General features: G+C 42.5%; 1 protein-coding gene across 3 annotated transcripts; it reads right to left on the bottom strand.

Annotated features, from left to right (window-relative positions):
* Positions 1-471: 471 nt before the first annotated feature.
* On the bottom strand, positions 472-21,876 carry poc1bl (POC1 centriolar protein homolog B (Chlamydomonas), like). 3 transcript variants are annotated; one of them, XM_050033837.1, is made up of 13 exons: positions 21,733-21,868; positions 19,218-19,306; positions 19,058-19,105; positions 17,733-18,183; positions 14,119-14,288; positions 11,643-11,832; positions 11,338-11,523; positions 8,173-8,290; positions 6,552-6,728; positions 4,449-4,580; positions 2,851-2,961; positions 1,439-1,591; positions 472-1,347 (listed from the first exon to the last, which is right to left on the bottom strand). In XM_050033837.1, exons 4-13 carry the CDS (start codon positions 18,116-18,118, stop codon positions 1,216-1,218), a joined length of 1,755 nt encoding a protein of 584 aa, XP_049889794.1. In that variant the 5' UTR covers positions 18,119-18,183; positions 19,058-19,105; positions 19,218-19,306; positions 21,733-21,868; the 3' UTR covers positions 472-1,215. The 3 variants fall into 3 exon arrangements, with proteins under 3 accessions (XP_049889794.1, XP_049889793.1, XP_049889792.1); XM_050033836.1 differs by lacking the exon at positions 19,218-19,306 and having other exon boundaries at positions 21,733-21,871; XM_050033835.1 differs by lacking the exons at positions 19,058-19,105; positions 19,218-19,306 and having other exon boundaries at positions 21,733-21,876.
* Between the last annotated feature and the right edge of the window lie 1,066 nt (positions 21,877-22,942).

Genomic DNA, 22,942 nt, shown 5'->3' on the forward strand with positions numbered 1-22,942 from the left:
ACTGAATCCCAGTAGCAACACCAACAGGGGAAAGAAAAATAAAACACGAGTGTTTCTTATGCTGCTTCAAGTACAGTTTACACACAGGAGTCTTCACAAACAGTCTGGCACTGCCAAGTTAAAGGATTAAATTAAACAGGCGCTCCCTTTAAGGCTTTTTGTGTCTAAATAAAATCAAGTGTATCAAGCCAGTGTTGTTTTTAGCATTTCAACACATCTCTAAATACAATTGACATCCGCTGGCACATTTCATTTCGGCACAAACGAGTTCTTTAAGGATGACAACCTTCCAAAGGCACAGTGACAGATGAGTTTAGAGGGTATTCTTAATTTTACACAACAGGGAAGAATAGATTACAACATTCCTGTCAACTCACTCAGCCCTCGGGGGCAAATTGCACTTAGTCCAAATGCTTAATGAATGCTTCAAGTCTTGTTCAGGCAGCATTATGCCGTGAAGCGGGCTTCACAGACACGACATGGAATTGAGAGGCGGTCTAGTGTGACCGCGGTGCTCTCTTCCCGTTTTCCTCTCACATGATGGAGCATGTTAGGAAGTAGCTGGTTTGGGGCAAAATGCTGCTGACCTCACATTCCTGGCACGTCTTCTCTGAGCAGCCTGTCTTTTATTTATTTTTTTATTTTTTTTGACAACCCAACAAACAAGAATAAGGATTTAACAATAATAATTAATATTAATTGCACATCAAGGTAACATTTTTAGTGCAGCATGATTTTGCATGTTTTCTAGGAAATGCTTCAACTCTCTTTGAAAGGCACTTCTTCACGCTCTGGACTGTCAAATCAGTTTCACTGCTTTCCAGTTGTTGCATTAGATAAAAAAACAAACAAAAAAAAAACACGTGACAATAATGACACTTCGGATGTGCACTGGACTCCGGTCTGGTTGCAGAGGCACTTGGATGAAAGCAACACGAAAGCAGAAGTCTCAAGTTCATGCTGAACAAACCTTGCCTTGCAATTCTCATTCACTCTGCTGGGATCGGCACTTATTCAGTCATTCAGCTGGGTATAAAAGCAGTGAATTGGGTGATTCATTGGCTTAAAGTGACTGTTTCACCACCTTTCATTTGCTCGCCATTCCCATTCAAATGGAGAGCAGTTTTGGAGAGAAGACATCCACTGTAGTAATTGCACTGTGGTAAAAAAAAGAAGGTCACTTGAGGTTCTCTGCTACTTTCTCTCTTCCTCCTCCTACCACTCAAACTTCCACTGCTGATTCTTGTCTCCCGGGGAACACCGCCTCATCTGGGTGTCTGTGCGGCCCTCTGATGTGCGGTAGGCTGTCATGCACATGTCCGAATGAGGGTGGTAGATGGTCCCGTCCTGAAAGGATATAAATAGGAAGTTTATATTTGACGTAGGATGAGAATGTGTGTGAAGTGTAGTCTTGTGGAATCAGCGTGTGAACCCCTACCATTCTGAACTCCCAGGTGATGCTGGCAGGTCTGAGCTCCGCATCATTGGGGCAGTGTCTCATACTGATGGAGGTCTGTCCCTCGGGTACTTCCGCACACAGCTCTGTCACCGAGTTGAAACGGATCTCCTTTTGTGATGTGTATTCAAAGTACTGGAGCAGAAGAGAGACCTGATTATGTGACTGTTTGCTCTGTACATGCAGCATGAATCTTTTTTTGGAAAGAAACCCAAATGCAAAAGCAGCAGTGACTGAGTGAAACACTGCTCTGCCTCCTTTCCAATTGTTTTGGCACATCTCCCGTTCTACCTTAATCTCTCTGCTTTATTAAGAAAGCTTTTCAGCGAGCACAATAGTGCAGTTTGGCATGTTTTTTTCCTAATAGGATTACAGGATGTTTTTCTCTTAATGCTGCAGTGGGATCAAGTCCTGCCTAAGCCACCATTGCACGGCGTGTCTGCATGTGTGTCGAGGGAGCTCATCAGTAAAGACAGGGCCGTGGCCCTCTCAATCAACCAGACGTAAACATAAACCCAACTCTCCCCTCTCTGGTGTCATTTCAACATCCTGGCCCCTCGGGACAAAAGATGCAACAGTCCCTGGGCTCCCTGTTAAACAGAGGGTCAGGTAATCAATCTTTATACTTCCCCATGCGTCTCTTTACATCTCATACATCTTTCAGGTGCATTAGGGCCCATAATGGTAGTTTCTAATAAAAGACTCACTCAAGGCCCCTGTGTCTGGCTTCAAACTTATTTACCCAGGCTGTGCCATTCATTCTGCCGGCGAGGCTCATGTATCTTTTAAATGGAACGTGGTTCTTATATGGGCCAGGGAAGGGGGAGCAGGAGGGAGGCAGTGAAGTGCCCTCGTGGTTTTTGTTTCAGCGGAGAGCCATTCAAACATTGATTTTCAGTCACACATGGTGCTTTTTGTGGCGGGGGACACCTGATGCGGTGCATCAGTGGGGTAATCAGAGATATTGAGCAGGTTGGAGATTCACAGAAAGAAGCTCTGCATCTTGTCTGACTCTGGCATTAAAAATACATCCTCGCAGACAAATAATCTGCTGGTTACTAAAGCATCCATCACTGGAGCTGGCAGACATTCAGTTTAAAGGTACCCGTGATTTACTTGCACAGTGTTTTTTTGGGTATATGTGAATACGATTCCAAACTTAGTTTTTCCCTTCATTAAATTCAAGTCATGCTGGACGGACCAGCAGAGAGCAATTTTCTAGTGTGAATCAACTGTGGCAGCTTGCTTTAGGGGTTAGCAGAAAGCGTTGACATTTCAAGATACATCTCCCACTGGGGCCAAGGGAGGTTGTACGATTGTGACAAGAGAGAATACGTGCATGAGAGGGAGGGAGAAAAAGACAGAATAAATGATGTGTGAAACGCTCAACTTACCTGGTTGCCTCCCTGGCCGTGACAGCCGAAAAGAGAGAGGTGGGCACCAGTGGGACTGTGCTCTGGGGAGTTGTAGTCCAGACACTCGGACTGTATCCCTGAGCTACGCACCTGGTGGAAAGAGAACAATATGTATCAATGAAAATTCAAATGCAGTGCTTTATTGATTCTTGTGAGGAGTTTCTGTTGTTGGTTTTATTTCTTTTCAGGCAGGACAAACTGCAAGGTCACACACACAACAGCACCACAGACGCTGGTAGACTCAGTCCTCTGATTAAATCAAAGTCTCCAAAATACAACGTTGAAACAAAAGCAGACTGCTGCCTGCCGTTTGCTTATTTTCTACATAAACACACACCTGTTAAGCAATCAATATGAAATAGACCATTTTCCCTTACTTTCCTATCAAACTGCCAATATTTCTACTTCAGAGAAAATACCCTATTTTCAGGTTATGTTATTGTGTGTTAGTAGGCATGCAGGCAAATTTTAGATAGTAATACCATTTCAGATGTTTGGACTTCTTTACATATAACATGTGACTTCACTGCTGTCACGTGGCAACATGGCAAGGTGTTCGATTTTTGGATGATAAGGCCTTAAGAAATCCGCTGGTAACACTTTACTTGAAGGTATCTACATAAGAGTGACATGACACTGTCATAACTACAACATGACACAGTGGTGAACCTGTCATGAACATTATGTACATGTCATAAACATCTATGACTGCTGTCATTAAGTGTCATTCGGTTTTTGTAATGACAAGTTGACATTGTTTGGTTGTCTTGATTATGACAACTTGACATTAATCAAAGTGATATTACCAGAAGATGTCTTTGTCATAACAACTCGACATTAACAAGAAATGCACCTCTTTTTGTGTTTATGACAAGTTGACATAATGATTATTATTGCTATGACAAAGACATCTTCTGGTAATGTCATCCTGGTTAATGTCAAGTTGTCACAATAAGGACATACCAAACAGATTTAATGTCAACTTGTCATGACAAAGACAACTTCTGGTAATGTCACTTTGATTAATGTCAAGTTGTCATAATCAAGAAAACCCAAACAATGTCAACTTGTCATTACAATAACTGAATGACACTTAATGACAGCAGTTATAAACGTTTATGACATGTATATAATGTTCATGACAGGTTCATGACCATGTCAGGTCATAGTTATGACAGTGTCATGTCACTCTTATGTAGATACCTTCAAGTAAAGTGTTACCAATCCTTTTCTTCTTTCTTCACACACAGTGGTTAAATCTTTGTTGCTGAAACTGAATCACTTTAAAACCCTGGATTTCACTGGTTTTGAGTCCAGTCCAAATGGCTTTCAGAGCCTTTGTTTATCTTCATCCAGCCTTCTCACTTTCGACAGGATTTTCCCATATCCTGCCCCAGCCTGACACCCAGTCACAGGCTCAAAAAATGGAATTAGGAAAGAAGACTGCAATGCCATTTCTTTTTTTCGCCAATAAAGGTTAGTGCAAGATCTTCGATTGGTGTGAATGAAACACTGCTGCATCACCTGATTGTAACAGGACAAACAATGGAACACAGATACGGACAGCAGACACTCACAGCCCCGTGCCAGCCCCCTCTGTCCTCAGGTACATGTAGGTCAGGGTAGATGTTCTTTAGATACCAGTCAAAACTGTTGCATTTCAGCCTCTCCCTCAGCAGCAGCCGCTCTGAGATATCCCCATAGGTCTCCTGGAAAGTAAGCACACAATGATAAGTCACCTTAACCTGCAAGAGAGGATGCTAAACACCTGACAACATCACTTCATCACCACCTTTTGACTGTGATAACATTCATTATAATACACACACTGTTCTTTTGTGGCGCGTGTAACATTGTCTAAGAAAACAACTGTAACAGTTGCACTGTAAAATTAAATATTTACATCCTGGATATGACGGGATTACCAGGAAAACAACTAGCAGGTTATTAGTTGCACCTTATGTCCATATATGTCAGATAGCAGTGTTTGCTGAGGTGGAGGACTCCATAACTTGTGCAATTCAAAGTCCAGAACATTCACACACCTTTGCACTGCCTGAGGGTGGAATGTAACGACAGCGTCTCACAAATACACTATTTCTGTCACAAATTTTTCAAATATTTTAAGATCAGAACACACAGGAAATGTTGCTGGGATAAACAGTCAAGGCATTGAGTTTCTTAAACAAACACAAATAAATATTTTAATCCTTTAAACAGTTAAAGATTTGTCTCATTCCCAGGTTGTCAAATACCGACGATGTTGCGTTGGTAGTCGGACTGAATCACCAACCCAAAGCATCAGATTTCTTCAAAACTGTATACTGAACCTTTAAATCATTCTGCTATAAATCTTCACATCCAGGATACAAATAGTAATTAAAAATGAATGTTGGGTGTTCTTGTAAAAACAAGTAGGCACAGCAACTCAGAACGTGATTATAACAATAAATCTGGAAGACACGGTGAAGTGGTCGTCAATCTGTTTGAACATCTTTAAAAACTTGAATATCAAATTAATACTACTCACTAAATGTACTTTAAGAAAAAGAATTGAGCACTATTTCAAAACTAGCTTATTATCCATGGCTCCGCAGTTTGTTAACATAATGTAACAGCAGCATATAATACTTAGAGCTGGTGATCTGCTCCGACAGTGCTGTGTTCAATCTCCCCCTGACCAGGTAATTTATTGTTTGATCAAAGATCCCCGACATTAATAATGTACCTTTTTCAGATAGGTGAAACTGAGATACATGAATTTTTGATGGTGCCCAATACTCAGAACCTGAGAGGCACGAGGCACACTTACCACGTGCGCATTCGTGCACGTCCTCTCGTACATATGCCTGACCCAGTCAGACAGACAGCGTTTCATCGTATGTTGACACCACGGGGGAATCATATCATATAAAACATCTAAACCTAGCAGCAGAGGTGAGCCATTCACTGCAGCTTATTGACATGGTGCTATGAGGTGTAACATGGCATCACTGCAGGGCTTAATTCAGTCGAAGTTGAATGAAAACAGTAATATAACAGGGCTCTAGACCAAAAATCTGTCATGTGCAACTTCACATTTTCATTCCTGACATTTAGCAGATCTGTCAGTGTGCATTATAAAAAGACCCGCCCCTGGGCGAAAAAAATTAAGGTGTGCGTTTGTGTGAAACAGTGCACTGTATTAAAACATATCAGTAATTCAAAATGAGAACCAGAACAATCATGTATTCAGAAGTCAGACTGAAAGACACCCGCAGCTCACAGGAACAAGTAATAGTCTATCGTTAAATATAATATTGAGTAAAAGAAATAAAGTTTTAACAGCTTGTGTGTTCTATCCTGCAAATGAGAGCGCTCGCTTGTTTGGGTGTGTGTGTGTGGGGAGGTAACCACTTCCACACCCATCTCCTACACCCACATTTTACATGTATTATTGCAGTGCCAAAAAGCGCTGAATGAAAATGTTTGTCTACTACAGCTTATGTAAAAAGTTAGTCCTGAGCCCTCTGTAGCAAGACAGAGCTGAGCGCCTACAGTTGAGAATCCGTTTGTCCAAATATTATTCCGACAGTATTATAAGGTCAGCTTCTTGCATTCCCCCTGACAGCATCACGGCAGCACATCTAGCTGGACATACTGTTTAAAAACTTTGCTCTTTTGATTTGCAACCGTCCTACCTTTTTGGCTGGGGGATTCCTGTTGTAGAAGTGTTGTTTATAAGAGTCCATCCAAACCTCCGCAGCTCGTACGGTATTCTGGAGGAAGTTGGGCCGCGCGTAAGGGGCCTTTTTAGGGAACACGTGGCCCACATGAGAGCAGGGGTGAATCTCCAGGCTGCCCCCACACTGCCACACCTGGGAGGGTTAAACACATGGCAGACGTTGCACAGGACATCCTTTTTAGCTTCCTTTAGCCTTATATATTTCATGAGATACAGTTTTTATAAATCCACTATAAGATTAAATAATGATAAATACAGAACAACAGAAGCCAGTAATGAACTCTAATTTATGGCAGCGTTATTAATCTTTCAATGTAGGCTCCTACAATGATTTACACTATGACAGACAACCAGCTGTAACACGGATTAGGTTAATATTAACCACATAGTACATTGTCTAAATGATATCTCACACAACTGGTGAACTTTGGCACTTAAATTTGGTATTTATTACTTTGTCTGTTTGACTTTCCTGCCAATAAACTAGCAGGTAGCAAGTAGTAAATGTTTTGACAAGAGTGATTTGCAGTGTGTCTGCTTGATGGGTGTTGACTGTGATGACTGATGCAATGCTAGAAATCCTTCCTGAATGACAAACAAAGCTCGTCACCTTGAAGCTATGAAAATTCAACCCCTGCCTCTTGAGTCATGAGGCTGCATTTGAAAACAGCCTGGATTTATGGTAGAAATTTGCATTGTGTAATTGCTTGATCTTCCACCATGGAAAAACAAAAAGGTAAAACAAGAACAGCCTTTAAAGAATGAAAGGTTGTGATCACGATATTTCTTAATACTTGGCTGAGATATGTTCCAATAGCACAAGGCAAAATTATGATCATACGTCCATAGCCAAACAGCCATTACATTACAGCCCCTTCCATCTTAATTCACTGGGCATTTTACCCCACACCATTTTTTTTTTTTTTGCACTCAGGGTTGAAAACCAATTCACTAAACATAAATTATGTATGCCAAAAAGTCCCAGCGAGACGCATTTTTATTTCCACATGCATAACACATCGCTCAGGGGAACAGCCTATTCGTCTTCACAACAAAACCACATACACACTATAAATCATGCACAAACAATTTACATTGCCTACCCTTGCGTGCTCCTGCGACAAACTCACACATAGCCTAAAATCTGGGCCAATTTGATTGACGCAAACAAGTGAAAAGCGACACCGACGTCACAACAAGGTATCAGCCAATATCAGGGTGCGGTTTCAGATGGCTGACTGTGATCTGACACTGACATGTGTCTCTCTCACACCAACTACCCACTGACTGTCAGCTGTCAGATAAATGAATCAAATGATCAGGGGCATACCCTTTGACAAAAACAATTCTCTTCAAGCCAATCAGCATCAGTGATGTTTCTGCCTACTCCTACAGTAACAAAAAAGCAGAGTCAGTGGATGTTCTGTCTGTGACTAAGAGCTTTTGGTAACAAAGTAAGCTAGATTAGTCACTCTTTCCCAGACATAAAAGCCGTACTCTGGTCTCATATTGCTTCGTGGCACTGTAATGGCAAAGCAGTTCTCCTTGAGTGAGGACCACAGAGTCACTGAACTCACCCTGAAGGACAGCTCCAGGTTTTCTCCTCCCCACACCTCCATGCCCATGTCATATGTGCCCAGATGCTCAAAGTAGGCCTTGCTCACAGCAAATAATCCACCTGCCATTGTTGGAGACCTGGGAGAAACAGTGAAAATACGGTGACGTTATAATGGTAATGCTCAATTTCCTTCCACAGACATAATTTAGCTCTTTGTTTAATTAAAAGTTAATTCACTCACTTGTCTAATACACCACCTTTAAAAGACGTAAACCACCTCATTTAAAAAAAGCCTTTAAAGAGTAACTATATATAACTCTAATGGTCATCCTGCTCCACATGAAGTGCAACAGACTTAGACCGTTCAACCCATAGATGTCCATTTCTCGCTGCGTTCTAAACTGCATACTTTTTCTCTTTCCTTTCCATAAAGCTGCCCTTACAGAGTGCATACTGTTGAGAGAAATACATATCCAGTTGGGACACATAACATTATCATAAAGCAATCATCATGCGCCTTGACCTTTGACAGATCCTTATGTTATCACCTAACGGTACCTTGGAGATTCAACAAAACGGCATTTGCCAGAGTCAGAGGTGAACGCAGAGCTCCTGACAATGTGTGCTAGCTACTTCCTGACAGGGTGAGCGAGTGCAAAGATCTGTCTCGGGATGCCGAGGAAGAGCCTTGACTGTGTTGACTGACAGCGGTGCCCGTTAGAGGGTGTAGCGGGTACAAAATGTACACTTACAATGTATTATTCTTCAGGAAACATTACACATGAGCTCACTGATAACGGGGCTGTATTCAGAGCTTAAAGGATATTTAGGGTTGGCAAACAGTAATGTGAACCCCCCTCACTCATCTATTGCATACAGTCTGAAAAAGAGGGAGTTCTGGTAGAATTTGAGGGCAGAGTTACCCTTCAAGACCTCAGGAAACTGCATTAACTTTGAGGGCAAAGCCTAATTGTATCTTTTCATTAACAAATCCCATGAAAAGTTTAAAACCAGCAACCAGTTTGCATTAGTAGTGATGCAACAAAACTCTGCTACAACTGAAGGAGGGTGATCAGTACACAGGAAGACTTCTATCAATGAGATAAACCTTAGAACAGTGAAGCTGAAGTACATTCATGCCTGGTTTCCTGTTAATCTCTGACATTAAACAAACATTCCATTGGCACATCAGCTTGTTTGGCCTGCCGGGCTCTGAGAATCATATTTATATCTGGCAGACACACAGAGCGTTTGACAAACAAAAATCGGTATATTTAGTGACTTGAAGACATCTGGAAATAGGAAACACGAGATCACAACTCCGGAAGCCAAGTGCAACTACCCAAAAAAGCTCAAAGAGCACCTCCAGTTCACTTGTGCCTGAACTCAAAGCTTTGGAGAGAGACTTACAACTTAAAATGAGCTGCAGAGAAGAAGAGAGAATTACGTGATGGTCAAAGAAGAGTCCAAAAAACAAGAAAATGCTTTCTGTGCCCAGGAGAAGGCCAAGATCTCTGAGGGAGACAACGTCCTCCAACAAGTCAGATGTGACTTGGAAGAGAAGCTCCAAACAGACAAATTAAAAAGTCTGGATATGCTCGAAGCTTTATTCGAAGCCTTGGAGAGGGAGGACAGAGCCTTGATTAGTCGCATAGAGAAACTTCCAATGAGCTGAAAAGAGAATAACTTTACTTTCAAAGGAAGCACAGAGAAAGTCACTGCAATGCAGCAAGACGATGACATTCAGAAGCCCCATATAGTTGCTCAAGAAGAAAACGATGTCCACACCCAGGAGGAGCTCAAGATCTCTTCTGGGGGGACAATGCAACATTTGAATTGGAAGAGAAGCTTCAAACTGTGTCTGGATAGACCTGGACCAAAACTGGGAGCTTTGGAGAGTGATAACAAGGCCTTGACCAGTGAGGTGAAACAGCTTAAAATGCATTTTGAGCATATGGCTGAAAAGTACACAGCAGAGAGGTAAGAAGAGGAGGCCCTGCAGATATAAATCAAGAGCTTAACAACAAGCTCCAAGTTTGCTTTGTTCAAAACGAAAAAATTATGTCAGTATCAGTTTCATTTTTGGTCTCCAGTACAATATACGATCTCTCTTTTGGCACCAGTGGAAAGTCTTCAGCTTCAGGGGACCTGGGAAAGACTGATACCTCCCACACAACAGTTACAGTAGTCAAGACATTAGGGCTGTTGAGGGGGATGTCCAATTAACCGGTGGTGGTTTTAAGAGACACACCAACACCAATTTACACTAAAAGCAACTACCTGCCTTACATACCCTTCCTGCTGCGGGTAATTAGGTGGAAAACACAACTTACTATCAGTTAATCAGTAATACATACACTCATCTTAATCAGGTGCTTGAGCCTTCCTCACACTTCTGCCCCCCTGCTGAGGAGGCAACCAGGAAGAGGTGAGTGCTGCCATTGTCTGAATCAGCTGTGTGAGTTGGCTTTGACAACAGCAGATGACACAGTGTAGAACAACACAAAATACCATGCCCCAAACTGTGAACACTGCTAATCGAGGTTTCATTTTACACAGGCAGGATGGCCCGTCTCTCTGTGCTTCCTCAACCATTCAAAAAGTGATATTGTTAGTATGAATTGTATTACATTTTAGCTGTTATTCTCATAGATATTTCATTTTGTTGTTATTAACTTTATGATTATTTTTGTGGCTTCTGTCAGCAGTCAGCGAGCTGTCATCTGCAGTTCAGTTGATGTGACTTATCTTTAGGACTGTGGGACAGAACAGCCAGAAAAGCATGCTGGCTTGGATGCAGTAACACATCTTGGTATTTTTGGTACAGTGCATTTGACACATTAAAAATAGTATGGTAGTATGGGTATTGGAATGCACTTAAGATTCTGTGTGAAGTTTCTCTTTATTTAAGTATGAGCTGGTTAAAACCAACATATTTAAACAGATTCTCCTAATTACGTTGCTTTATTGATCCTACTGTTTGAGAGTTCAGTCTAACATTGTCAGGGTGTAACAGCAGTGAAAATGTAGGAAGTAATTAATACAGTAATACAACACGTGCAGTGACAAATTAGCAGCGAGAGGTGTATTACATTTTTGAGAGCAGAGCTCTACACTGGTACGTGCCAATCTGATAAAGTGATCTCCCCCTGAGAGCAGACTTTGTGAAGTACCATACTGTCACCTGATGGGGTCAATGCGAGACTTGCGCCTCTTGCGTTCCACTTCGGGGACCGAGTGCCACTGAAAGGTGAGTCTCCAGTCAAAACCTCCGATCATTGGCTCGTCTGTTTGCATGTAAAACTCAAAGGTGTTCCAGTCGATGGTGTCGATCACTGGGCACACAATGGTACTGGCATTCTCCCCGATCCTAGACACAAAGCATGGCCGGTAACGTTCAGAGAACAGGAAGAGAGTAATTTTTTATTCAGTCGTACAAATACAAAAGATTCTCAGAGAGCTCTTAATCATCTAATTTAGTAAACCTACCTTTCCAGCAGAGGCTCGATCCAGCCAGGGACACACTCACAGTGGCAGTCAAGAAACGTCAGTACGTCACCAGTGGCATAAGTGGCACCGATGAGACGTGCCCGGACCAGTCCCTCCCTTTTGTTGGTGCGGATGAGACGCACGCGTTCCAGATTACTGATGTATTCGGCTAGTTTGGATTTCAGGTAGCCTATTTTTACACCACAAACACACACAATTATCACATGTAACATTAAATTGATGTTATTTCTTTATCCTACATGGAGCTTATTATTCTATAAAGCTGCCTTAATTGCTTGTCAGCCACTAGAGGACAGGAAAATGCCAAAACCAGCTGAGAAATACACAAGCTACTGCCAAATCAGTGGCTCATAAAGCTTGTTGAGCCTAACAGATAGCTTAAATAGGATCAAAGGTTGTAGAGTGGAGTGATTATTGTCTTTAGAAATACCAGGAACTCCTTTTTAGTTACATATTTGTGTTGCGACATGAATGAATTACTGCTTTTTAAATACATTTCACAGTGACGTAACCTTAAACATCAGGTGAGTGGCATAAGCAATGCTTGGTATGCTAGACCCTGTTCAGTCACATTAGAAACCTTAGAGGCAGTCCTCCAGTCACTGTCTGTCTGTCTGTCTGCAGTAACCGTTCTGGTTCGGGAGTGGCGTGTCAGGCATTCCATTTGGTCAGGGTGGTCAGGGGAGAGGAAATGATGTCATGGCAGCTCAGTGCACACTGAAGTAATCATTATGGTGTAATGTCTCCTATACACACAGACTAGACTCCCTGGGACCGAATACTAATTCCATTAAGACAGGCAGACATCAAGCGACTCCTATATCTGGTTTCTGAGACAAAGTAGTATCATTCACAGGGGTTGCTGGTGGAGACCGTGAGATGCGGCTGAAAGCTAGGAAAAGCTAGTAAGTTGACCTTTGAGTTGTATACGATTCAAACTGAATTGCATACCTGTGTCATATAGAGGCTAACACTGTGCAGCTACATTCAAGACTCAAGAATGATAGGCAGTGCTTCATGTTTTGCCTTCTTGTTTTTAAGATTAAAAGAAAATGTCCTGGAAATAAGAGCCTGCTATCAAAGGGAAACCTCATATTAACGCATGCACGCACGCACGCACGCACGCACGCACGCACACACACACACAGACAATTAGAAGCTGGAGCAGAGAAGCAGGGGGGCTGACATGGAGTAAGACAAATAATTAGCAATTACGTTGCCAAGAACTTGCTCTTTTCTATTAATGATTGCAGCAGTTTTACAAAACCCCCTGCGGTTTAACCTTTAAAGGGACAGTTCACCCCAAAATTAAAAACTCATATTTTTCCTCTTACCTGTAGTGCTATTTATCAGTCTAGATTATTTTGGTGTGAGTTGCAGAGTGTTGGAGATATCAGCTGTAGATATGTCTGCCTTCTTTCCAGTATAGTGGAACTTGATGGTACTCAGCTTGTGGCACTTAAAGTAGAGCTGTTGCCATAACCACATTACTGCAATACCACACTACTGATAAGCCAACGGCAGGTGATGACAAGCAGCTGCCACTACCGCTTTGTTTAGGTTTTTTAGTGTAATTACACTTTGCTACTCACACAAGCAGCGTGACAAGATGCTGAGTGTCTATTCTGCACTGAGCGCTGCACGTTTGCCATTTTTTGTAGTCGCTAAGAGTGGAAACTTTAACAATCACAGTGGACGAGGGGCAGGACAAATACCACAAAGACCAACTGTCACATTGCTGAACAACAATGGAGGAGAAATTAATGCTGAACCCACAAAACCGATGGGTTCATCCTCACTATGTGCATGCTTCAGCTGTCCCTTCATCTAGAGGAAGAGCAAGAACAAGTAGGTACCTAGTGCTGAAATTTTTACCTCCAGATATTCTGTACGCGTGCCTTATTGTGCCTCATTGCCCTTCCGTGTAGTGTGCATCTAATGCTAGCTCACCTAGCACCCTGAGGTAGCTAATGTTAAAGCTCAGTCCAGGAAGATGCCATTAATGTTTACATCTCGCGCTGTCACAAGAACGAGCTGAAAATGTATTTTAGATTTTGGGGTGAACTGCTCCTTTAAAAAATACCCAAAAACAAAGTAAATCACTTCCAGTACGCCTGCAGGTAACTTTACACATTATTTCATCATTAAAGGAATGTGTCCAAACCACTTCTGAGCATGTTTTTTCTAATTGCTTTCAGAATATATCAAGAGGCATTATTTATTCACTGCTCTGCAGATAGCATCTTTTATCTTAATATAGCAGAGTCCTGCTCTCGCTCACTGTCAGTGTGAAGAAATCAAAGCACAACTGAAATTTAGTTTGTCCGCTTTACTAAACTAGGCCAATGCTGTCAGGCCTCTTTGTTTCGGAGCCTGAAAGACTTTTTCTGTCAGTTTAAATTTTTACAGACAAAAAACAGCGCATTGGTTTATGTATCAGTGTAGTGTGTCGGACCTCGGTCACTGTAGTCATCGACGAGGATGATCTCTTTCAACAGGATGGCAGGTGTGGTCTCCAGGACGCTGTGAATGGTCCGCAGCAGGGTGGACCAGGCCTCGTTGTAGAAGGCTATGATCACAGAGGTTGTGGGTAAACGCCGGTAGTCAAACTTCTTACTTCGGCATCTGAGGTATGATTGCGTGGGTGGGTTGTTGAGTTGGGGGAAGACAGACAGAGTTGACATAAGCAACAGTACACGTATACAGTGCATATTTATAAAAAGAAAAACAAAAGCATCCTAAATGAACTCATACAAGCAAGACATGATTTTTTTCCATTCGGTCAGAGCAGCTTCAGCAACTATTGTGGCAGGAGGAGGTATCTGGTCTTAATCCAGATGGCAGTCATTAAAACAATAAAGAGCCGCAGAAATATGGATGGGGGTGGGGAGGGTATCACACCAGTGAGCAACATACCACAGCAGTGCTCTGGGAGAGACCACAGAAACTTGAACAAACAGAGACGAAAAGAGCAGAACAGAGAGAGAGGACAGGGGCAGCACTGGATGAAAATCAAAGCGAAAAACTATAAACTAATAACTCGAGGGGAAGAGAACAAAAGAGGGCACGAGAGAGAGAGAGAGAGAGAGAGAGAGAGAGAGAACATGAGAAAGGGCAAACTGGCTCTATTATTTATGAATCAGTGGCGTACGACACAGAGAGTGTAACCACTGCCACAGGCTAGATGACTTCTGATAATTTTGTAGCCAACGGCTAAACCCACAGCAGTGACACTGGTGTGTGGTTTGGGATCAGAATAAATGTGTTACGCCCTAGCATTAGTCATGACTAATCAAACAAGATAGTTTCCCTTCCTTCATGAGCAGCAGTCCAAAGTCTGCCACAAAACCTGCTCCCTGAAGGAAACTGATGTCATTGTGCAGGGTTCAATATTAATGGGCTTTTTTCTCTTTTTACTTGCCTGGTCAAGCAAGTGGGTCGGAAATCCACTTACCCGAAGTCAATTTTTAATAGCCTTTATACAAATTGTTTTATTTATCTATGCTTATCACATAACAACAAAGACTTAAGTGAATTGTTATTCTAGTGCGCATGTGCAACTCTCAACAGAGATGAGAAGGAAGCTAAATGGCTCACGTCTTCGCTGCTTCTATCATCAGCTGTGGAAAAAACACCGGCCCTCATTTATCAACCCATCTCACAAACCAGTGCAAGCATTAAAGTCGTCTTACAATAGGGTTCGTGTGTGATTCATGAAATGTTCTTATCTCGCCAGTCACAACATAGGAATAATCTGGTGTTGATAAACGTGGCATTTGAAAACAATTGTCATTTAAATATCCCGCCCCGATATATTCTCGGTTTAGAGGCCTCACCCCTAGAGTTAACAACATGGAGAGACAAAACACGGCCAAGAAGAGAAACTTCACTAAGCTAGAAATGGAAACGCTGACGTCCCAGGTCTAATTTCGCCAACTGGTTCTGGTCAGGTTGTGGCAAAGTTTACTTATTTCTTTTTAATGATGATTCAATGATGAATGACATAGGTTTGTCAGTGTTTAAAAAAGAAGTTTCAAATAGAGCTGGGCACAAGCAATGTTCATCCTTCAGTCAGCCTGGAGCCAGTCCCACAGAGCCAGGCAGCTGCGAGCTGTGATAGAGAGTGCACGTCGATGTGGCGACTATACATTTGTAAGATGATTAATACGTGGCTGTAAATACCTAGATGTCAGTCAGAATACGGTCTAATAATTCTCCAACTCAGACAGATTTACTATGCTGCACTGCCAGCCCAACATGATTCAAACTTGCATACACGAGGTGGGACAGCCTCCACTCATTTCCACATTGATAAATGCCGAGCTTTGTGTGGAAATAACTACACCCAGTTTTCTGTCGTCCCTTTGTTTAAATGCCTTTAAAGACACAATTAGTGACTTACATAAAAACACCTTCTTGTCATACTTGCTGAAACTGTCACCACATCCACAAGGAAGCACATGAGACAGATAGTCTCAGGTTTCACCTCCCATTCACTGTGCATCTTATGACATTTGCTAGAATCTACCGCGGTGCTTGAACACAGCCGTGAATCATGTCAATCACTGCTCGTGAACTGCGGTCAAACTGCCAACCTAGGCAGCTGTGATCAAATATGAATGCAGATTCTTTACTGCATTGCCTATTTCTCCTCCTCAAATGCTTTTAGAAACATTTTTTAGTGCACTGTTTAGCTGTAAAATGAGAGAGTCGCTCCAGCGGGTGGGCAGCTCTGAGTTTTTAGCTTGACTGCTTCCAAGATAGCGGCCGAGACACTCTCTTTTATAAGTTCCTTGTCAGCTGATGACATTCGCATACACTGCATAACATTCCAACAGGACTGCACAAACGGACCCATACAGAATGTTAATGTTGTCAAGTCTGAAACAGTCTATGAAACATGTAATCTCTCATGCAGTTTAAGTTAAACTAGCCCGCGACTCATGCACAACACAAGCCTCTTAGATCATGAACATGTTGATGCAAAAATAGCAGAGAGCACCACTGTGTCTTGAATCATGCACCTCCGTCATGGTATGGGCGGACGGACACTGAAGCATATGAGCTCCATGACACCAAAACTGCACTTCATCACTGCTACAGCTGTAACTCACTCCTCTCTGTGTCTTTTCAATTGTGCACTTTTTAAAAATGTCACTCTGCACAGTGCGGTGGCCCTGTTTCAAAACATTTACATGTTACCGCAGAATGCCATTATGCTAAAGAACTGATAAAGATATCTCTTGTTTGAACACTATCCTTGCATAAGCACACAGGGTCTGACTTTCAACCTTCCTGGCAGTTTCCTCAGCCCACTGAGAAGATCAAAGCATCTTATCAGTCTACCTTTGGATGTGCAGACGTCTCGCTGGTAAAATGCTTTAATTCAGTTTCACCATGGCAAGATTAATTTCTCTGTGTCTGTAATTTTAAGTCCAATTTGGAAGATTTAGCATGACATGTTTAATGCCAGCAATTTGGGAAAATATGTCCTTAGATGTAATCATAGGACTGCTAAAGAGAGGCCGTGCTTAACTGGGACACTCCAGGGCATTTATAACAAACACATGGTTTTTACACAAATGATGATTCCCACCACACCGATGGATACCACATCTGGGTTTCATTAGAGCCAGTCAGGGACGAGGCGAAGGCGGAAGTAGGAACTATTAATAAAAGACATCATACTTTGTGTGTCATCACAGGGGCTGAGCTGAGAATAGCTGTGGACAACAACTGTGGATGGAATAAATCCATTCAGGCAGAGAGCTGCTTACACCAGCCTCAATAAGCCCTGCAATGCATCCCGAGAGCTTTCATCCTTGTTTCTAACTGTCAGTGGAAAACTGATCCCAGTAAAGAGCTCAACTTAATCTCTATTGAGTAATTTATCCCTGACACAGTTGTAGTATAGCTATCAGCTCCATGCAGCTTCCAAAACCAGAGACACATATATGTTAGAACTTCAAACACATTAGCAATCAATAGAAGAAGAATTAGTGATTTTCTGGAAAACAATGTGTCAACTTTCTGTCGTTCATTTGTGTGATGCCTTTTTGGTCTACTCACTCATGCATCCTGTGGTCCTGGATGTGCCGATGAAGTGAAATCTTATCACTGACATAGATATTGATAGCATAGCGCTCCACACTGTCCTGCTCCAGCTTCTTTTCCTCAGGGCTGAGGTTGAGGTGAGTGGCCCGACCCCACTCCCCTGGTGCATTGTTGTCTGGTGATGGCTTAATGTACAGGGGCCTAGCCAGCTGTCCATCAGCCCCATTCTCCTCTATGGAGAGCTGTCTCACCAGGACATGGGGGTCTTCGTCTTCTTCCTCCAAAGAGGAAGCGGAGGGGAAAGAGGAGCGCGCTAACAGAAGGTAGCCCAGCCACAGCACCCAGAGCAGGAAGCCAGCCTTGGCCAGCACACCAAGTTTTCGAGAGCAACGCCCCCTCATGACAGAAAGCCCAAGGAGGCACCGTGACTGGCTGAGCTTCGGGGTGCCCTACGGGACACAAACGTCTGGAGAGGAGAAAGAGACACAGAATGATATAAAACCTGATCATTCAGATGTTCTATACAACATGGAAGAAACATAAAATGGAGAGAAAAGAAGGAGAGTTGTGAGGAAAAATCCAACCGTTGCACCAAGTTCCTACCACTGACAGGAGGAGATTTACAAGATTGAACTCTTTAATCACAGCTCTCCCTATAAGAATGAGGTTAATCAAGAAACAAACCCATTTACAATGAAGTGAAGTTAGTCACCTAAACGCTTACACCCAAGTAAGACAGTGCTTGCCTCTAAATTTGCAAGTGCCCCGAGGACACAGCTCCGACAGAGCAGGCCCGTAGTAATCAACACCGACATCATAAATATAATCGCATGCTCAGGGCTGCATTAAGATGCTCATCAAACACAAATTGCAAAGATGGAAGAGGCTAAATTATGGCTTTCAGTACAGTAATGTGCTGACTAAATTAGGACTGTGATACACTCCAATGAGAGATGTGTTAACCAGATGAACTTCATTACAGTGCTGCAGTTTCAGTCACACTGCAGCACAGTATAAATAAGGAGTTTTACCCAAACTGTGCACCACTACCAGGAAAACCTTTAAGGTCCAGTGATTAGAATTTAGGGGGATATATATTGGCAGAAATGGAATATAATAAGAATGTTTTCTTTAGTGTATAATCATGAAAAAATAGCTCTGACGGCGGAAACGTGAATAGCCCTACTAGTCACGTTTCCGCGTCGGCAGCTATAGTTAGTAGCCCCTCCATGACAAGCCCAACAGCATCAGAAAAACAGATTTTTAACAGAAAACTGCTTTATTCTGTGTTTTCACCAATTTAAAATCACCCCGTCAGCTAGTTTTGGAGAGGAACAGACCTCTGTGGATAATTCTGTTCCTGGTGAAAACGTCTTGAACATCTGGATCTAAAGTTATCAGAGGAAAAAGGTGAGCATACATTAGCAGGTGATGAGCTAGCGGCTCGTCTGAATCAAGCTAAACAGTGCTTTGTACAATGTTTTCAACGGTTTCAATTACCTGATCTGTATGTTTCGGAGAGAAAGAGACCCCTGTGGATAATTCAGCACCCCGTAAAAACCTCCAGAACAATGAACACTGAAGGAAACCTAACCGGGAGAGGTTTTAGATAATTGCAGTTTGCAGTCCTTATGTTAGATTCCACTTAATCCTACACACTGCTCCTTTAAATCTGGTCCACAAGATCAGCTCCCCCCACCCCCAAACATGTCACTTTTAGCTACAGCTAGGATGTACAACTTGTTCTCCAGCATTCCCAGCCCTTGTGTGATATCTTAACATGATAAGTAACACATATTTTACAACCTTGACAGTAATAAAACAGTCAGGCCTCAGCTAGCCTTTTTGTTTACAATTAGATTAAGAATCGGGCGATTTGAAGTTCATTTTCGGGTTTCCATTTCCTTTCCACTGAGCCCCCCAAAAAAAAGTAGTATGCCAAAAACCTGGCCAGAATATTTGCACAAGGATGAATCCTTTTTTTGCTGAGTTAGAAATAGGATTAGCCAGGGTTTATAGGTACACAAAGATGGCAATTTAGACATCTGTGTCTGACAGATCAGCTTTGCACGTCAGGATTTGAAGAGGGCTGCCGTTTAAATAAAAAAATACACCACTTAGCTGCGTTGACACTGAACTGAATGTAATCACATAATTGTGTTGCATTAATATTAGAGTAGGGTGCCATTTACAGTTGTGCCAGCCAGTGCCAGCCAGGCTTAGCAGCAATACTGAAGTGCGTGCACACACACACACACACACACACACACACACACACACACACACACACACACACACACACACCAACAGTGCTTTTCCTTCCTCACAGCATCAGCACAAGGATTTCCTAATTCTGCAAAATTGTGGTTAATTCTGGGAAGAGTGTGGTTTTACATAGCTTTAGAGGAAACACTCCAATAAAGGTGTGCGTGCAAAGTGCTGTGAGAGTCTATACGTTCATGGTACAGAGCCAGGGGAAACTCCATTTCCACTGCAAGTCCTTCAAGGCAGCAGCAAAGCCCTTTCACTCCAGTCTGGGCCGTGGCCAGAGGCATCGGGAGTCCTGAGGTTACAAAATGGAGACGCTTGCAGACAAAACCCCCTTTTATTGGCTGTCCATCACACCTTCCACTCTCTCTGAATCTGATAGCCTTACTGGGGAGCCGTTTGGAACGAGCAGTTGGTTACAGAAGCCTAAGATGCGACTTAAAATCCTGCCCCACTTCTTTTTGGCTAAGAGGGAATGAAACAAAAAAAAAAAAAATGGGCGAGGGATAGGATTTGTATTTGCTTCCCAAGCTGCAATCTGTGGTGCATGTTTCGCCCTGTCATGCTAACAGGACTATAAAAAGAGAGAGCAATGAAAAAATGGACGATTTATGTTACAGTGATACAGAAGAAACAAACTAGGCATGATGCTGGAGCCGCTTGATTCTCAGATTTCAGGTTAACTATGTGGCACAGGAGAGAGACTCCGGTGTTCTCCATGGTTAGTCAAGACTGAACAGCACACTGTACAATATCTGTCTCATTTCCTCATCAGCCTGTCGAGAGAGAGAGAGGGACAAATATCCAACAAGCACCAGTGGAACAGGTTACACAAACAGCAGTCAAAAAGCAAAGCATCGCTCCCCACTAACCGGTTGGCCCCTTTCAGTCTGCAGGAGACCCACAAGACAGGATCACTGACTCCTCTCAGCAACACAAACATCTCTCGGCTGCTTACATTACGTGTACACAACACTGACAGCAACTGTTTTAAAGTAGCCAAGCTGTGATGAAGAATGACAGGCTTAATTTAAAAGCTGGATGGAGATTTTTTGCACCACAATGACGCACATCCAAATAAACCCAAACAGGCTTAAACTAAAAAACAGAGCTACAGTATGACAAGTTCCTTTTATCTTAATGGGATGCCAAAAAAAGCTCCATTTGAAAGCAGAAGTAAAAGCCAATGTTCTCATTATGTGTATTGAATGATTGTCATCCTATGGCTCTCCATCTTTTCTCTTTAGGACATAATATCAGATGTGTGAGGGAAGAGGTTTCACAGGTGTTGAGAGAGAGTAGAGACAAGTAGTGAGTCCCTGTCACGAGTACACACACACACACACAGTTAAGCAACAAGTCTCTTTAACTGTCAAATAAACCAATGTTGGGATTAAAATCAGTTTAAGTCGACAGGAGGGTGGGAGCTCTCAATCAATGCTGCATTAAATATGCTGATTAACGCAGCAGTGACTCAAGAATAATGACAAATGTCAACTTTCAAAGAGGCATTCACAACAAACGGATATTAGCAGCCACATATCACCAACTGTTGTTTTAACGTTAGCATTAACTTCGTTGTCAAACATCTACGCTGACCAAATGCGTGACTTTACTGGTAAACAAGAGAGGAAGTCAACTTAACGACAACGCTAACAAACAAACTACACTTTGAACATGACGTACGCGACAGTCAGAAAAGCACATTTCGCTCGACAAAGTACGACGTTAGCTTGTTTTAGCTCACCTTCGACACAAGTTACATGTCTCGGAGTTTCCTCGATGTAGCTGAGGCCGTTGTTAGTCAGCCTGACTGCGGTCGTCTTCCACTCAAACCTCTGGCTTGCAGATGTCAGCATACCCACATCCTCTCCTCCACGTTGGGCTTCAGACCTGTGTCAAAGCAGCCGTTTGAACAATAGAGGTTCCGGTGGGACCTTTCACAATAAAAGCACCGCGGGGACCGATTAGCGTTAAATGGGCACTACAGGGTACAACGGCATCAGCAAATGCAAATATATTAATATAAAATCCATACATTACTTTAATTTAAGCGTGTAAGGTCTTTTACATATAAAATAATCTCTGCCCCAACTTTTTCGCTATTTAAATACACATAAAAATGCCAGCCAACTATTTAATGCCCCTTATCTGGTGTGTAGTGTACTATTTAAATTAGTGTATTACTTCCGTTTGCGGTTTCCTCACATTAACTTCCCCATCCAACAAAAATACAGCATTTAAAAAAATTAAAATAGATAGTAAAACTTTATCGTGCCTTACTTCCGGTGTGCGTGGCATCATCTCCGGTTAACTTGACGCAGAACTCAATGCTAACCACGGTTAGCTGTCATTCGTCTCTGCTGCGTTTTGCCCCAGGCTACGTAGATTTGCCACTCTAAACGTATTTATTAATCTACCCAGCCAGTGTGTGGACTCTGAACTGAATGGCTCAGGAAAACTGGGAGACTAAAGGAGTGTTGAACAAGGTGTGGTGAATCTGAAAACTTCCAGACCTGAGTTTTTTATAAGTTTTAAGATCAGATCAAATCAAATCAGGTCAGGTCAGATAACGTTAAGCTTAATTTTCTTTAAGGAAATTTGTCTTGGACACAGCTGCATGGCATTCAAACATGATAATACATTACCACAGGACAAACCGTGCACAGTGGACACCATGATATCACTTGACATGGAACAAATATTAAGGAGAACTAGTCCATACCCATTGTTGGCTTTGTCACCTTCTACCTATGCCAATCCTCAATGCCTATGTGCAGTTTCACATAGATTGACCACATCAGTGAGTAGAAAAACGTGGGATAGACGGAATGACTGACTGACAGAATGACACACTGAAAGTTTCCGTGATTATGTACAGTATACCATACCATGACTTAGCCATACCAAAAATTAGGGAAAAAAACCCCCAACATTGGGCCACAGGGGGAGCCACA

This window comes from Epinephelus moara, chromosome 22 (genome assembly GCF_006386435.1).
Source record: "Epinephelus moara isolate mb chromosome 22, YSFRI_EMoa_1.0, whole genome shotgun sequence".
Lineage (NCBI taxonomy): Eukaryota > Metazoa > Chordata > Actinopteri > Perciformes > Serranidae > Epinephelus > Epinephelus moara.

What these genes read in the sequence shown, in the direction of transcription:
- poc1bl (XM_050033835.1), bottom strand. Translation starts at nt 18,118, where the DNA reads ATGAGGGGGCGTTGCTCTCGAAAACTTGGTGTGCTGGCCAAGGCTGGC. An exon ending in CAGGACCACAGGATGCATGA is followed by an intron (nt 14,289 to 17,732) that starts GTGAGTAGACCA and finishes ATCATACCTCAG; the next exon opens with ATGCCGAAGTAAGAAGTTTG. An exon ending in ACCTGGAGCTGTCCTTCAGG is followed by an intron (nt 6,729 to 8,172) that starts GTGAGTTCAGTG and finishes TAACCCTCCCAG; the next exon opens with GTGTGGCAGTGTGGGGGCAG.